The 15,957-nt window shown below is 48.4% G+C and overlaps 1 protein-coding gene across 1 annotated transcript in view; it reads right to left on the minus strand.

Annotated features, from left to right (window-relative positions):
- Positions 1-291: 291 nt before the first annotated feature.
- Positions 292-15,957, minus strand: part of TECTA (tectorin alpha) — a 49,601-nt gene continuing 33,935 nt past the window's right edge. Inside the window, exons 13-23 of the mRNA XM_019510002.1 lie at positions 13,199-13,582; positions 12,157-12,443; positions 11,025-11,305; positions 10,235-10,345; positions 6,667-6,869; positions 5,633-5,796; positions 4,760-5,008; positions 3,224-3,386; positions 2,761-2,848; positions 1,819-1,935; positions 292-779 (exon numbers count right to left, since the gene is read on the minus strand). Coding sequence (XP_019365547.1) covers positions 679-779; positions 1,819-1,935; positions 2,761-2,848; positions 3,224-3,386; positions 4,760-5,008; positions 5,633-5,796; positions 6,667-6,869; positions 10,235-10,345; positions 11,025-11,305; positions 12,157-12,443; positions 13,199-13,582 — 2,148 coding nt within the window. The 3' untranslated portion in view covers positions 292-678. The remainder of the gene's footprint in view (positions 780-1,818; positions 1,936-2,760; positions 2,849-3,223; positions 3,387-4,759; positions 5,009-5,632; positions 5,797-6,666; positions 6,870-10,234; positions 10,346-11,024; positions 11,306-12,156; positions 12,444-13,198; positions 13,583-15,957) is intronic.

The raw sequence follows: 15,957 nt of genomic DNA on the forward strand, positions 1-15,957 counted from the left end.
TGCCTGCATGTTTCTGGATGATTTCGTTTTTGTTTGGGGGGTGGAATATCAGCGGTGTATTGGGGGTGTGCTATGTGTGTGTGGTGGGGGGGTTTCACTGTGTTTGTGGGCGATCCCATTTTTCCAGGGGGCATTTCAGAGCTGTGTCGGGGGGAGGGGGTGCTGGGTGGGGCATGCCATCATGTTTCTGGGCAATCTCATTTTTTGCGGTGGGGGGAGCATGTCAGAGGTGTGTTGGGGCATGTCACGGGGGCCAGGGGGTGTCAGCATGCTTCTCTATAACAGGGAAAAGGAGAAGCAGAGGGACTATCGCGCGTGGTGGCAGTGGTGAAGTTGTTTGGACCGAGTATGGGAAGAGGAGAAGCCAGTGCAGGCCGGAGGCCATGGGGAAATCTTGGTCAAATGTGGCATGTGCACAAACGCATGTTGTGGCTTCGTTTCAGGCGAGCGTCTGGGTCCTGTAATTCCCCATCGTGGCTGCTATTGCCTCCAGCATAAAACATAGCTTGTAATGTCAGTGAAATGGCTTTAACAGGCAACCAGCTTCAGCACTGCAATAGTTAAAAGCTTTTGTTGTTGTTGTTCATGTACAGGCTGAGAGTTAGGGGGACATGCTTTTATCCTACAGGGATTTAGAGTAAGTAAATTACAGTACTTTAAATAGAAGGCTTGAATTAATTATGAGGTCAGGTCTGATTTATAGACAAAACGCCATAATGATAGCTGAGTTATGACGAGAAGAATTAGCCAGGCTTGAGGTTCAATGGAAGAGCTGGAGGCTAGAACGACAGACAGACAGAGGACAATGTTGAAAAATCATAAGCCCACAGTTCAGAATAAGCAAAGGCTGCATTATTTAACAGAGCTGCAAATTTGGGAAGAGCCAGCGCCTGTGGCTAATAGGCCTGGCTGGAGGATAACCACACTTCCCATCTACTAGAATCCCTCATCCAGCAAGTTGCCTGCCACCCTCCCTCACCCAGGTGTTAACAGAGATGACTGATGCATTTAAATGCTTTCAAACTGTTGGGTCCCAGCTATAGCCTCCAAGGACCTGATTTCTTACAGGTGCTGGGCCCCTGAGTGCCCATCAACTTCAGAGCAAGAACTGGGGTGCTCAGCGCTGCTGACTTTGCACCTAACTGAAGCACCAAGGGGCAGGGCCCTGTGTCACTGCACACACCCACGTGCCCCTTCCCCAGCCGTGGGTTGGTTGTTTGCTGCTAGCGTCCTGTTCCACATGCAGTGCAGATGCACAGCGGTAGGTAGCAAAACAAGACGATGAACAGGTGTCAGAAGAGGTTGGTTTTAAACCTGAGCCTCTCTGACTGTCTTATACAATGCTCCAGCCACTAGGCCACAAGTTAAACGCTCCTCAGTAACCTCTCCAGTCCTCCTTCTGAAGTGGACCCCTGGGCAGCCAGTTAATGTCAGGCTAGGAGAAGCCACACCAACTAGCACTTGTGGCTTAGCGAGCTCACTACTGTAATAGGAAGCAGCGAGTTATGAGTTCTAGTTTAGCCCCCTTCCTTTCCCATCCACTAGTACTTATTAACTGCAGGATGCAGTGGCTCAGCTTTAAGAGGTGGGATGGAGAGAACACCTTCCTCCCATCTACCCTGTAGCCCAGTGGTTAGAGCAGTATGCTAACAACTCATAGAGGCATAAATTCAGGCTCAGGATAGCCTAACCACGAGGATATTGGCTAAAACATAGGAAGCTCATTCTCCACCTTTTCATGGGGACTGAGCTTTTAGCCATGGATGTGGTTGCACCCTTGAGCACGGCCACTCCCCCAGTGCCCCTCTGCGTAATCACCTCTGCAGCTCTTGCCATCTTCTTGCAACGTTCCTGTTACACAGCTACATAGGGGCCCATCCACCCTGCTCGTGCAGATCTGCTCACAGCCTCCGTTATCTTCACACCAGTCTAACCCTGAAACAGAAGGAAGCAGTCAAGAGCGAGTAGGCCCCTGTGGGAGAAAACCCTTCCAAACTGCATCAGAACCATAGGGAAAAGGACAGCAGAGAGCTTACTCTCTTGAAAGGACCATTTTACCTCCTGGAAGCCCTGCTCGCTGCATGGATTTAGACAACTCCTGGCTGTGCGTTTTTCAGGATCTGCTACTAAAAGCACTGATAACGCTCTGCTCCCTGTCTCACAAACAACTGAGCAAAGACCAGTGCAATCCCCGCTAGCCATGGGCCAGGTAAAGACCTCCAAATCATTGCATGAAGATCAGCTTCCTGCCAGCAGGTGATGGGGCAGTGGAGATGAGTAGAGGCAAGAGAACGGGGAACTAAGAAGAGGTCTAATGAAAATGAGCTCTGAGCTTTTAGCGCCTGCTAGGAATTACCACCATGTGGGCAGCAAGTGCTCAGTGCTTCCAGCAATGAGGATGTGAATGCCTCCAGCTGGACTCCCAAGTCCTGAACTGCCCAGAAAATGCTACTGAGGTGCCATTAAACATTTAAACCAGGGCAGCAGATGCTTTAGATATAGGTAGGATAACAGGGAGAATGGGTGGACACAAAAGATGGGAAAAGCATCTCTTGAGAACTATGAAAAGGAGAGGAAGCGGCTCCCTGAAGGATTTGCTCCTACAAAGCAATACACAGAGTAACAGGGGCAGAGAAAGCTAGTGTTAAGAACCAGAAAGTAAAACTGAGGCAGACTAGAGTGAAACCAATCAGTTGCTTTCGGCAGAAGCCGAGAGGGGGTAAGGATCTCCTCCGCGTCTCTAACCCCACGCAGACTTACGCTTTCTCCGGATGGGCCCCACCGAGATGATCTGCTCCTTGGGCTCTTTGGTAAAATCAGCAGCACTCCTGGAACTCTGAGGGCAGTTCTGAACGCACGGAAAGGCAAGGAAGGGTTATTGCAAAGGGGCCGCGGGTACCGAGGGCCTGTCTTGGATCTGCTCAAACATTGCATTCGATCCTGCTCCCACTGAGTTCAGTTGCAGCACCCCCACTGAACGAGTGGTTTGAGATTAGCACCATAAATTCAGCCCTTTCCCCAGCGCTCTTACTTCTGCTGGTTACAAAAAGGGGGCAGCATTTTGGGAGGCCATTCAGCATCCTTCTACTGGGGTAGCCCTGGCATTGTGGGGAGAAACAGTAATAAGCCCCGTGGAAAAGAACAGGTTTGCTGCCACGTTGCAGTGGAAGTTTGTGTGCATGGACACTGCTGTGGGCAAAGGAGTAAGCCCACACCTACTTACTATTTTGCAGGAGTATTTTTCTGAGTCACAGAGCGAGACAGCACAGTGGAGATGAACTTCATCATAGTCCCCAATGAACTTGAAGACGGTGACGTGGAAACGGCAGGTCAGAGACACCCCGTTTTCCTCAATCCCAATGGTGTTATCCTTAATATTTTGGCAACTAGGAGGAAACGCAGAGGCTCAGCAGGGTCCAGACACAGGTGTGAGCTTTAATCCATCCTGCAGAGTTTGTGGTCACATCTGTAGACTAACCAAGTGATCCTTTGCTCTAGCTGTTCCTTGGTGTTTATATGACAGGAGCATGAACTCCCCCTTATGAACCCTCCTTGGGGTCCAGAATCCAAACCCCAGTTTGGCAGCTCGAGTCCATGTCTTAGTCCAGCCTTCCCCCCACTTTTGCTGGCTACTGCAGTGATGCAATAAATTGATTCTTATTGATTGTTCTGTCAAGTTGTTAACTTTGAATTACTATTCATCGCCCCTTTCATCCAAGGATCTTGGTGTTTACAGCATGAATTAATTCTGCTTTGCAACACCCCTGAAGCACTGAGAAGTAACGTGATGTGGCCCAAGGTCACACAAGGAGTCAGAGATGGAGCTGGATATTGAATGAGACACCTTCCAAGCCACGCCCTTCATCCTGGTGATTAACTTACATGGAAACGAAGAATTTATATATCCAACTTGAAACATTTGGGACCTGTTCTTTTTTGGGGGGGGGGAGGGGGAGAGTTGACCCCTTTTTCCCCACAGCAGCTCTGTGAGCTCAACCGAGATTTATGAACAACCTTGAACTTTCAAGGCTTCCTACCTTTGAACGACCATTTCTACCTCTGACATGAGGACAATGCCACCCTGTAAAGTACCTAGCTACCCTTGGTTGACAAGTGCTATATCAGTGCAAAAAATCCCATTATTATTATTAGCAGCAACAGCTCACAGGGTTGGTGGCAAAAATCTTAAAACCATGACAATTCCTTCCCACACTGAATCACCCAGGATCCATCCTCTAACATGGTGTATTAGCATATGCAAACATCTGCTTACTTAGGGGGTACTGTGGACTTCAATGTCTACATCACTACAGGCAGTGAGAGAAAGCCAAATGCAGCTCCTCTCTGGAGCAGTAGCGCCAGAACACTGACCACAGCACATGGGCTATACATTGCACTGGGCCCTGCCCTTTTTGCAATTAAACATGTGATGATAATGAGAAATGCTGAGGGTTGACAGTGGGCCACCAGTTGAAAATCATTGGAAGCCACAATTCTAGTGATTTTTTTTTTTTTTTAGATTATGCACCTCACTGTGACACCCTGGGGATGGCAAGCATGGCTACGGAAGCACAAATCAGTGATTCATCTATGCTGGCACTGGCACACACTGCTGGGAAGGAAATGACACTCCTAAAGTGCAAAGAGCCAGGTTGTTAGCTGGTATGAAGGGACCTTGTTGTCCTCAGTGCTTTACACCAGCCAGCAAACTTGGGTAGCAAAAGAAAGGCAGAGAAAGGCGTTGTTAGACGCCACTTACCCTCCTTCAATAATGAAGTATCTCAGTTTGTCGTTGCTGTCCCGAGAAGGGGTTGCATAACACTTGTTCAGCGTTAGAATCAGGTGGCTTGAATCTGCTCCAACGACGAAGACCCCCACGTATAGCACGTCCCGGGTAGTTAGCACCACTTCACCCTGGCGGTAGGGGTGTTTGTAGGAGGAGTTCTTGTACAAGGCCATCTTGGTTGTGAAGCTGCCTTCTTGGGTTGGGACTGTCAAGTTAATCACACTGAAGGGGGGAAGCACAGCTCATGAGAAACCAGCAAGGAGAGTAGCATCTGAACACAGGGAAAGGCAGGTGTTCCCAGAGCAGAAAACAGGATCCAGAATACAGCTTGACTGAAATGGCTGAAGACTGCTACCAGCCAACAGGATGGTTTGATGGTCTCTGTTCAACAACTGGCAATGTTGATAGCATTCACTGGCAGTCTTCCAATGGAGGCCAAGGCCTAGATGGGTTGTAGAAATCCCTACGAGTTTTCCCACCCCTGCTTTTCCTATTCTGAGCATTCAGAAATGTTAAAGACCACTGTGATCATCTAGTGTGTCCTCCTTCCCCCAGGAATTTTGCTCAGTGATTCTTGCATCAAGCCAATACCTGATTGTTAAGCTAGAACACACTTTTTAGAAGGTGGAAAGAATCCAACCTTTAGTCGTGGAGAATCAACCACATTCCCTGCATAGGCTGTTCCAGAAATGACCTACCCACACTGTAGTATACTACTAGCAGGAATTAAGTTACTTCCAAGTTCTCAGGCTAAACAGCGAAGACAGTCTGGGGGGCTCTCGGACCAGCACTAGATCTATGCGCATGCAGACATGCACATACAAAGCAGTCAAAAGCCACTCTTACCTAAGCATTGGCCTCACGACTGAATCCAAAGAAATTTTGATATCCAGCTCGTATGCGCATGAGAACTCCACATTGATGGTTCGGTCCCGGGTGATTATGTTTCCAGTATTGTTTGCACTCTCAATCCAGACAGTGTTTTTATACATGATGTGGGTGCCATTGGACTGTGCAGGAGACCAAGAAAAAAAGATGACATTATTTTTCTATTAATGGGTCAATGCAGTCATTACAATCCCACTTCTCTCCCCTGAAAATAGTAGAACAAAGTCACTGTGTATTAAATAATTGCAGGCAGATTGTAAACTGCTTGGCAGGCCCGGATATCTTTTTATTTTACATTTGTGCAGCACCTGATGCAACAGGGCCACGATTCCCTACTGGAGTCTGTGCACAAGGCAGTAGTAGTTAATAAAGAGTCAGCTTTCATCCATCCTCTCCAGAAAGTAAATTTGAGCACAAAATATACATTTTAAATTTATAACAGCATCCTTCATCATGGAGGGCCCTCAGGATACCAGTAACCCTCCACTAAAATGCATGCACTTTTGGAATACAAAACAATGGCTGTTTAACAACACACAAGAATGCCACATCTCAGTGGCATTAAAAGGGAGCTGTAACTAGGCAGAGAACAAGCGTCCAGTCTAGAATTTGCATGGCACACCAGAGGAATCATCCTTGTTCTCTCATGCCATGCACACACAAAAGTTTGGAGCTGCCTTTTACAACACACAGCTAGAGAAAAATACCCCATGCCCTGGAAAGAAAGTGTGTGATCAACCCTTAATATAATTTAATGAGGCACTGAAGCATTATTCAGTCATTGTGACATCTGAGTTCAAATAATAAACCTGACACTAAAATGACTGCCTGTGTGTTTCTCACACTCATTTCTTTTATGCTCCTGTGTGCTGTTTGGTTCGGTTCCAAGGCGTATGTTTCCACATATCACTCCAGCAACATTTACTTTATAACAATGGACCATTAAATGCTGGCTGCCTTCCCCACTCCTCCACATGCACAGCTCTTCTCACCTGCACAATATTTCCACAGTTCCCCTTGGTGTTGTTGATCTGGAAGGAGATGAAGTCTTCTCCTTCGATGCCTGGGCAGTGGCGGTCATTAATGCGCACCCCTTCCCTCTCAAAGCCCAGCTGGAAGAGCTTGCACTTCGATATGGAGACCTCCATCTGTGCGGCTTTGCAGGTCACTTCTGCATCAATGATGTCATGGGAGTCTAGGAGAAATAAAGGAGTGGTTTTAAAAAAAGTGCTGAAAAGTCAAGCCTGGACAACCAGGAGAAGACCCTGTGTGGACATCAGCATTAGGAAGTAGAGAACTGGCAAACATGACCAGCAAAAGATTTATAAAGGAGAGCACCAGAACACGGGCCACCCACCCTCCCAGCTTTGACACATTCAGATCCAGACCTGGAGACAGTTGTGCATCTCAGGCCTTCCTCTCTACTGTACCCGGTGGTCCTAGAATTCAGGCCCTTCTGAATTTTAAACCTGGATGCAAAATGAGCCATGAAACCCACAGTTGTTAGGGGAGACAAGAACAGAAAAGGTCAAAGTGCAGAAAGCTGAGCTCCCTTCTGTAGGCTCCATTTGCATCTGCTGTTTTGCACTTCACATTGAATTGCACATGCAAAGGAGGCAGCTAGAGGACCAGAGCTGAGATTTGGGCCTGCATGTCACATTGTGGGTGCAGACTGTGCCCACATGCCCTCAGTTCTTTTGGCATGCCGCTTTTGCATTGGCTGCGTGAGCCTCTGCCTTGAAGGTGCCATGCATTGACACTTCCCATTGCAGCTTGCTGTGGGGTGCTGGCTCAGACAAAGCATGGTCTGTCTCAACTCAAAGGACAAGCTTCCGAGTGAAGAGGGAGATACCATCTCCCCTGCGTATACTGGGGCGGAAGACTTGCCACCAAAGGAAGAGTAATAGCGCTTGAGGAGATGACTCCATGGTCTAAGCGCCAGATGGATTAGTGCTCTGGCACCACAGTGACAGGCAATTTAGAGAAATGATAGTTTAGATGCGATTCCCTAAAAACAGTGGTCCAAATCTTGCCAGGCATGACTCAGACACTCCATCTTTCCAAGGCAGTTAGACCAACTCCCACAGCATTTACTAGTCCCTGGATGCTGGGCTGTGGTAGAAACTCCCAGGATAGTTTTCGTAATGGTAATGAGGTCTTCACCGGGGTCCTCTACATCTAAATTTGGCTGCTACCTTCTACCCAGAGGTGGCTGCGTGTCACTGGTGTCTGTAAAGTGCAAGCACTTTGGCATCTTTTATAATGAAAAGGTCTATCTATGTTCAACCAAGTTGCAGATTTTTCATTTATGTTTCAGCTGCTATCATGGGCCAGGACAACTCCTGTTCTCACTCTTCCCCCTGCCCCTCGTGTCCTGTACAGTCCTTGCCCCCAAAGAGTTTATAAGCTATGTAATACACTTAGTATTATAGAGGAAGAAACTGAGGCTGAAGGGAGGGAAGCGGCTTGCACAGCATCACCCAGTGAGTCAGAGAAATGGAAACCAGAAACCAGGCCTCCCCAGACACCTGCTGGTACCCACCCCTGGACTCTTTTCCCCCTAAGGCTCCTTTCTGGAGTCATTTTTTTAAGGGAATGTTATTTGTGCTGCCACGAAGCTTTCATTATTTGTACAAAACTGAGCAAGTCAGATTATGTGTAACTTCATTAAGATGGAAATGCCTGGTGCATTGGAGTGTGCGTCTGCATATATTACTGGCTCCACTGGTGTGAAGCCACAACAGAGCTGCTGCGATCACACCCAGTATGTGGCCTCATCTATATACTCCACGGGTCCAAGTCCCTGTTGACGTGCCTATGAGCAGGCTGCTCTTCTGCATCGTTGCTCCAGCCAGGCTGGCGACGGCACAGCGAGAGCATTTGCTAATGCTTCCTAAAGGTACTTGGCGCCTCGGCAGCTTGAGCTGTCTTTCTCCTTGGCTCTCGGGAAAGGATGGAGATGTAATTAAATTGTGGAGCTGCACTGTCAGGACTCTTGGGATCGTTTTGTTCAGCTGTACTGGAGGTGTATTGGGTGACTCAAATGCTTTGGGCCTCCGTTCCCTTGCGTGTCTAAAATGGAGATAATATTTCATTTATACAGTAACATCTGTCACATGTTGTGAGGTCCTCAGGTGGAAGGTGTATCAGAGGGCCCAAAAGGTATTACTAGGAAGAACTTTGGACATTGCTTCTATACATCTAATATCTGTGGGAGAAGGGTACAGCACTGCTTGGTGCCCAACACTGGCATGGGTGGCTTTGGAGAGCAACATTTTTTCCTAGAAGCTAATCTAGGGAGGCTTTGGATAACCCTCCCTGCCTCTACTTTCACAGCATTGCCCTTTGGGAAGGCTGCTTTCAGTTGAGGACTGAAACTGTCTCTCATTGACTCTTCGCTCTCTTGTCTTGCATTCGCTCCTAAATTAGACTGATCACATGTTGCATGTCTTGTGCCATTATAAGACTCCAGGCTGGGAGGGGGGCTCACCCACAGGGCAGAAGAAAAGTCAAATGTAGCTGTCACAAAGTCCTCACATCAAATGCCTGGGAACCCTCTTCCTTGAGATAACTACTCCCTCCTCATTCTGCATCTTGTCACTGAGGAGCAATGCCGAGGAGGCTTTCATTGCCAGCGAGCCTAGCTGACAAGCAATTTATATTCATTGATCGCGGAGGGGAGGACGGTGCAAAATTGATTTTTGATTTTTTTTGAAAAATGTATGCACATTTGTATGGAAATGATGTGAGGCCCTGGGGCTCCTGGCAAGCCAAAGACACGGCCAGGCAAAAGTATACCTTGGGAAGTGCTCCCGTGTCAGCCCCTGGGAGGACAGACTAGATAAATTAGTAGGTCTGTTTGATTCTGAGGTCGGATCCTCAGCTGGCATGAATTCACATAAAACCCAAGGTCTCTATTACTACACCACTTTACACCAGCTGATTTCCATGATGAAGAGATGAAAGCCTACGGAGGGTAGGAGCTGAACAATGGTTTCAAGGGCTTCTCTATTTTCAGTTGGTTTCATATACCTAAAGAATGTCTTTGCTTGCACCTGTGGGACTATAATTGAGATGAAGTCGGAGACATTGGGAGCTACAGATTAATCTGGCCATGCTTTCCTCTTGTAGAACAGCATCCTTTTGAAGATCTTGCTGTGCTTTACAAACATGGGAGGCCTCATTTCCACTGCACCCTCTGAAGAAGCTTTAGCCTCGCTCTTCAGATAGGAAACATGAGGCATAGGGTGCAACTTCCCTGAGGTTGCACAGCAAGCCAGTGCCAGAGCCATGATTAGACCCCAAAGGACTTGACAGACAAGTCTTTTGGCACCTTCCCCACCTAAGTGTTTTTCCCCTCTGGTGTGTAGTCTCAGAGGTGGGCCTGAGTGGAAATGGGTTGCTGAAGTAGCAGTCTCATTTGAATTACATATAGACATGAAAGGCTCAGCTGAGTTTGTTTTCTAACTCAGTTAAGTTCATGAGCCCCAGAAGCCGGCCTTCCCACTTAACCTCCTGAACTGTGGCATGGCAAGAGATGCTGTTATCATGGTCACTCACTGTTTCCGTAGGGTGGAGGCTCAATGCAACCACACAGTTCCCCACCATTGTCCATCTCGCAGCTCCTGTTGGGACAGTCGGCTCCCACACAGGGGTCTTCAACCACTCCTGCTAAAAAGGAGAAGAGAGACGAGAACAACAGCATGATTTACAGACCAGTACCTGGGCCATTCGTTATCACACACTAGACCTGCAGAGCAGTGCCAGTTTTGGTGATTTTGCAACAATTCACAGTTTAATAGTTGTTAGGGGCTGGAAGGGACCTTACAGATCACTGGGTCCAGCCCCCCAATTCTGGTGATATTGGATGATTCACTTAGAGCCCCAGCTCTTGGAGTCTGGAAAACAATGAACACCTCAGCGTTATTGTTTATAAGGTAGTTTCTTGCTTTCATGGCTGCAGAAAAAATTCTGGGACGCCTGAAGCAAGTGCACCTTACATCCTTGGGAGCACAGAGCAAAGGGACCCACTGTCTTAATATCAAAGCATTTTGTTTTGTGGTTCAGCCTCATGATTTTTCAGCCCATCTCATGACTTCTTGGGGCCTGACTAGTGTCCTTCACATGACCACTTAGCAGCACTGCTCAAAAAGGCCTTACCTAGTAAAGGGCTGATTCCAGAGAAAGAAAGTCTATCACGATATGGGCTAATATTAACAAATAACTCATTCAATCTTGGCCTACCCCACATAACACCCATCATGAAGCTGGATACAGTGGAGGAATGGAACTGCTAAGTACTAGGCAGCAAATCCCAAGGCACAGAAAAAGGTTAGCCTAGCTCTCTTACAGCAATTCTCCTTTTCAATCCACTCAGTGCCAAGGATCCCAAAGGAACGGCAGGCCTCCCCGTAGGCGATTAGGGAGCCGCAGAGCTGGTACTTCTTCTGGTTGTAGCAGCCGTCGAGGAAACACGACTCGTAGAAAGGCAGAGGGTCCAGAAGCCCATAGCAGGGCTGGAAGAAGCCCTTCATGTCCGTCAGCTTGAGGCAGTAGCTGTCGCTCTGCAGCTTCTGGATCTGCACGTTGTCGCAAGCTGCAGCGTACTGCGAGTACTGCAGCTCGTTGCAGCTGTGGGCAGGGGATTAAAGAAGACATCAGCAAGATCAGTGGGATGACGTGCTGGGATCAGTGAGACACGCTGGGCCGTGAGCCCAGGTTTGCGGTGAAGCCACAAACAGCTCGATGTGAGGACGATACTCAGGTGCCCTGTACGTTTCTGCCTTATCACGTCCTGAGTAAATGTCGGGCTCTCCACTGATTTCCTGGCTGCTTTTCTCCTTCCATTGTATCTTATGGATCTAAGATGAAATTTCCTCTGTGCAGAAAGCCAATAACAAGGACTGTGGGGACCCCTCAAGCCCTGCTTCACCCAGAGACTGACATGCGTATTCCTTGACCCATCCCCACCTCCAAAGGACTGATTCACTGCTAATCATGGAGAAGTGCCAGGTCTTAAAAGGCACGTCATGTGCATGCAGTTGGCATCTTCATTACTTGCATCCTCACTTCTCAGTGGGACATTCAAACAAACACACTGGCTGACTCGAGCAATGGGTCTGCCATTTTAAAAACCCCATCCTCGCCTCTTGAGCTTGGATTCTTAAAGGGACTTATGGGATTTTGGTGGCCATCGCTGATTGGAATTCAGTGAGAGTTAAATGCCTAATTCCTTTAGGCTAACTCTGAGTTGCTCCTACATACTCAGCCATCTAAAAGATAACTGTTTGTGCCACCTGTTAACTGTGGATACAAGGAACACTGTGTCAGGTGCCAGATAATAGGGCAGAGGGACCCTTTGGAAATCCAGACTATTCCCTGCACACCTTGAACTCCAGCTGATGTATGGCAAAGGTCTCACTGACTCAGTTGGAGCCAGAACAAGGCCTCAACTGGGTCTGTGCGCTCAGATTCATGCTCACCTCTTCTGCATGCCATTGGTTTTCCAGCTCTGAGCCAGCACTACACTGCTGACCACCGGCTTCCCTCGCAGGGTGACATAGTCGTCTGTCCGGTCCCCGTTGAAGTTGCCGCACAAGCCGCACACTTTGTTCTGCAGCCGCTCGCTGATGCTGATTTTGATGACGTTGTAGCCGTTGTAGTGGATCTGGATGTCGGGGCTGGAGTCAATCACCAGGAAACCCTCCATGCTGTAGATTTTGGTTGACAGCCCGGTGACAAAAGGGATGCTCACCTGGCTGCCGTTCACCTAGTCGAGGAAAGAGACAGTGCAGGAACTGCTCACCTCTCTGCACCTTTGGGGCAGATTGTGCCCAGCAGGGACATGGTCCAACAAAGGTGCGCTGCACCATCTCTGTGTGTTGCCACAGCCAGCTGGGAAAGGCCATGATTACCCCCACTCCCATTCTTCCTTTTTCCTGCTATCTTTGGAGTTTTTGGGGCCTCCAAAATGAAACTAAGAGGAGGCCATTTCCCTCGTAAAACCAGGCAATTTCATTGCTGTTTAGATTGTGAGGTCTCAGACACAGGAACCATCTTTTTGCTCCGTGTTCGCCCAGCACTTAGTATAATGCAGGGCAAGGCTTGGCCTGAAGTGCTACCACAGCACGAATGGTACACACCAGCGGGACCCAGACTCGGACTCAAATTTGCCTCAAGGTGATGTGTGGGACACAGACCCTGTGAAGAAGCTCTTTAACACTCCTCTATGTGGTTGCATTTCTTCACTAGGTAGAGAACGACATTCACATCCACCATACCCTCCCCTGAGAAGAGCTTCTCATCACCTGAGATGGAGAGGGAACTGGAAACTTTCTGAACTCCATTTGGGCTTTATCTAGGGCCAATCTACCTCATGGGGAAGAAGCTCAGATGCATCAACCATGGGAAGTGGCACAAGACTCTTTGTCTTGGCTTTTTCCACTTGGAATGATCCCAGCATGGCCCTGCCTCTGGGGGGTCAGGCACTCCTCTGCCTCCCCTCCAAAAACCCCAGCACTTAACCTTGATAGTGTTCCGGTCACTGATGAGAATCTGCTCCTCATTGATGTAGAAATACACCGGGGAGATGACAGTGAGGTTGGGGGATGACCACTTGTCAAAGTTGATGATGAGCTGGAAGGAGAAGTCGGGCAGCTTCTGGCAGATGGTGGACAGGACGAAGGCGCAGTTGGCTGGGAAGCGGAGGAAGGCTCCGTCAAAGGTCCGGAAGACGCCGCCGCCCGCTGCGATGCAGTAGGAGCTCTTGGTGCTGAAGCAGCCGCGGACACCATTGCGCAGGGCACACTCCTCATCCGACTTGCAGTGCCGCGGGTCGCACTGGATGAGGTTGCGGCGGAAGCAGCGGCAGCGCCGGGTGCAGTCGCTGTTCCAAAAGAGCTGCTTGGGCTAAAAAGGAGGAAGCACAAAGAAGAGCCATGTCACTAGATGGATGAGCCTACTGTCTTCAGCTGGGTGCCCATCACTGGGGCCTCTGGGCGTACAGTGAGCGTGCAGGCTCAGCCCACCGGACCTGCCAAGGCAGTTTCTGAGGCACAGTTGACCCTTTGGCCAAGAAGGGCAGCGGTGACACATATATGCAATCTCAAATCAAACCACTAATATCTCCAGTCCAATACTCCACTGCCGGACATGGCCAATGCCTGATAGTTGGGAGGACGATGGAGGGGGAGGGCGAGCTCTGTAATACCAATTGCATAGTACTATCCAGAGGACAGACTCCTGGGGTGCTCTTAGGCCCTGAACCATGAGATTTAATTAGCCTGCTTCAGAGCCACCACAGTAATTAATCATCCTAAAATTGTCCGGCCCTTTTAAAAATCCAGCTGCAGGCTTTCACTTTTCATGGACTCCGTGAACTAGGAGCCAATAATAATAATACAAAAAAAGATAAATCCAAGAAATGCACCTTTGCCAAAGCCTTGCAAGCCACAAAAGTAAGGCAAATCTGAAGTTGCAGTTTCCACAGCAACCTCTCCCATCTCTCTCAAAACTATAGCGCTATAAATATCCATCCCTTTGGCCACTTTTTTGTACTGTTCCAGCAGAACACAAATTGACTTAAAGCCCCTGTATCAGATTTCCAGTATAATTGAACATACAGGTATTCTTCACTTCTGATAAGAACTTAGACACCACATTTTTTTGAAGGAGAAAAACAACCACAGGACTCTGGATAAAAACAGCTCGTAAACAAGCCATCTTTCTCGAGAAGCAGCCTGCCCTAGGATGACTTCAGTGCAACAAACACTCCACGGCTGCATTAATCACCCCGAGGTGAGACTGTAATCTACAGCTCCATTTGTGAGGCCACCACACTCAAACCCACCTGTGTACTTTTGGGCACAGTCACCTGGGCATGTTAAACGCTGCCCAGTGGATCTACGACCTCCTTTCTTCATGCATGTAAAGGTTGCAAGTTATCTCCCTTGCGTGCAGATGGGAAGTGTGCAAAACATGCCTGCAATGTTGTGCAATACACGTGTAATGGGTGTGTCACAGCCATGTTGAAAAGCCAGGACTGGAGGGTCCGGTCTCTATAACTAGAACAACCGAGTCCTTCCCCGGGTCCAAAGGGGAGCAGCATGTACAAGCTCATATGAGCTGCTTTTGTTCGCCCTAGGGCAAGACCTGGCAGACAGGCAGTTACTGCTCGATGGCTGCCTTGGCTGCAGTTTGATCATTTTGCCCATGCCCTAGGCAATTTTCTCAAGATTAGGCAGAGTCAGTCTCAGACAGGAATAGAAGCCAGGAGTCCTGGCTTCTGGTCCCCATCCACTCAACCACTGAAGGTTTGTTTTCTAAACCACATATACACAACTTATACGTATAAATATATCCCAACTGGCTTGGTACTTTCCTTGGAGGAAAGTAATTACTCCAAGGCCAAACACGCCCCTCTCAAACACCCTCATTTTAGTCTGACACTTCTGTATGTTGTGCGCAAACATGATGGCCCTTCTCCCTGTGAAAAATCACTTCCATCAGAAATGCAAAATCGATACGCAGAAGCCACAGAAAGAGCTGTCAGTGTTAACTTTTTACCTCTCCTGATGGAACGATTCTTGTTTTATTGCTCAGCGCACGCCCTGTTTGGGGCTGAGTGTGTTGAGAGATGCCAACCAACTCTCATGTCTAATTTAAGCCTTAGAGGAGAAGAAAATGATGCGAGTGACAAGCCACTGAAAAGAAGTGCTTATTAGTGACAGCAGAGAAACTGAATGCCAGCAACAGCACAATGGTCCACGAGGCCTGGTGGGGCGAGCGCTGGTACCACCCGCTCCCAGCTGCATTGGGGGCGCCCTAGGCTTTTGGCCAATGAATGGTATCGTTTTGCTACGTCCCAGCAGAAAACCATCCACGGCCCTTCACAAACTCAAGGCATGAGAGCCTTCTCCCCTGCATCCCTCCACCTCGGCCCCCCTCATGCCATCTCTCATCTGAAAACTTCTCTCACTTCCCTCCAGATTCTCCTACGTCCTCCACTGTTTATTACTTTAACCCTATAATTTCTAGTAGAGATGTGAACCTGACCCTCTTCTCTATTTTACTCAACTGTAAAGAGAGACTAAGTCCCCTGAAGTCAAGAGAACTGCATGGGTGAAGGAAAGGGAAAACCGACATCACCGGTTCATGCAAATGATACCAGACCAATTAAAGTTTCATTGGATTGTGCTTTTACTGTGCGCCAGGCTGAAATTCTTAATTCATTATTAAGAATTTGTTGTTCCTTTGCAAGGATTAGAGCTGATTAATATTACATA

Source organism: Gavialis gangeticus, unplaced genomic scaffold (assembly GCF_001723915.1).
Source record: "Gavialis gangeticus isolate Ggan-Ray unplaced genomic scaffold, GavGan_comp1, whole genome shotgun sequence".
NCBI classification, from domain to species: Eukaryota; Metazoa; Chordata; order Crocodylia; family Gavialidae; genus Gavialis; species Gavialis gangeticus.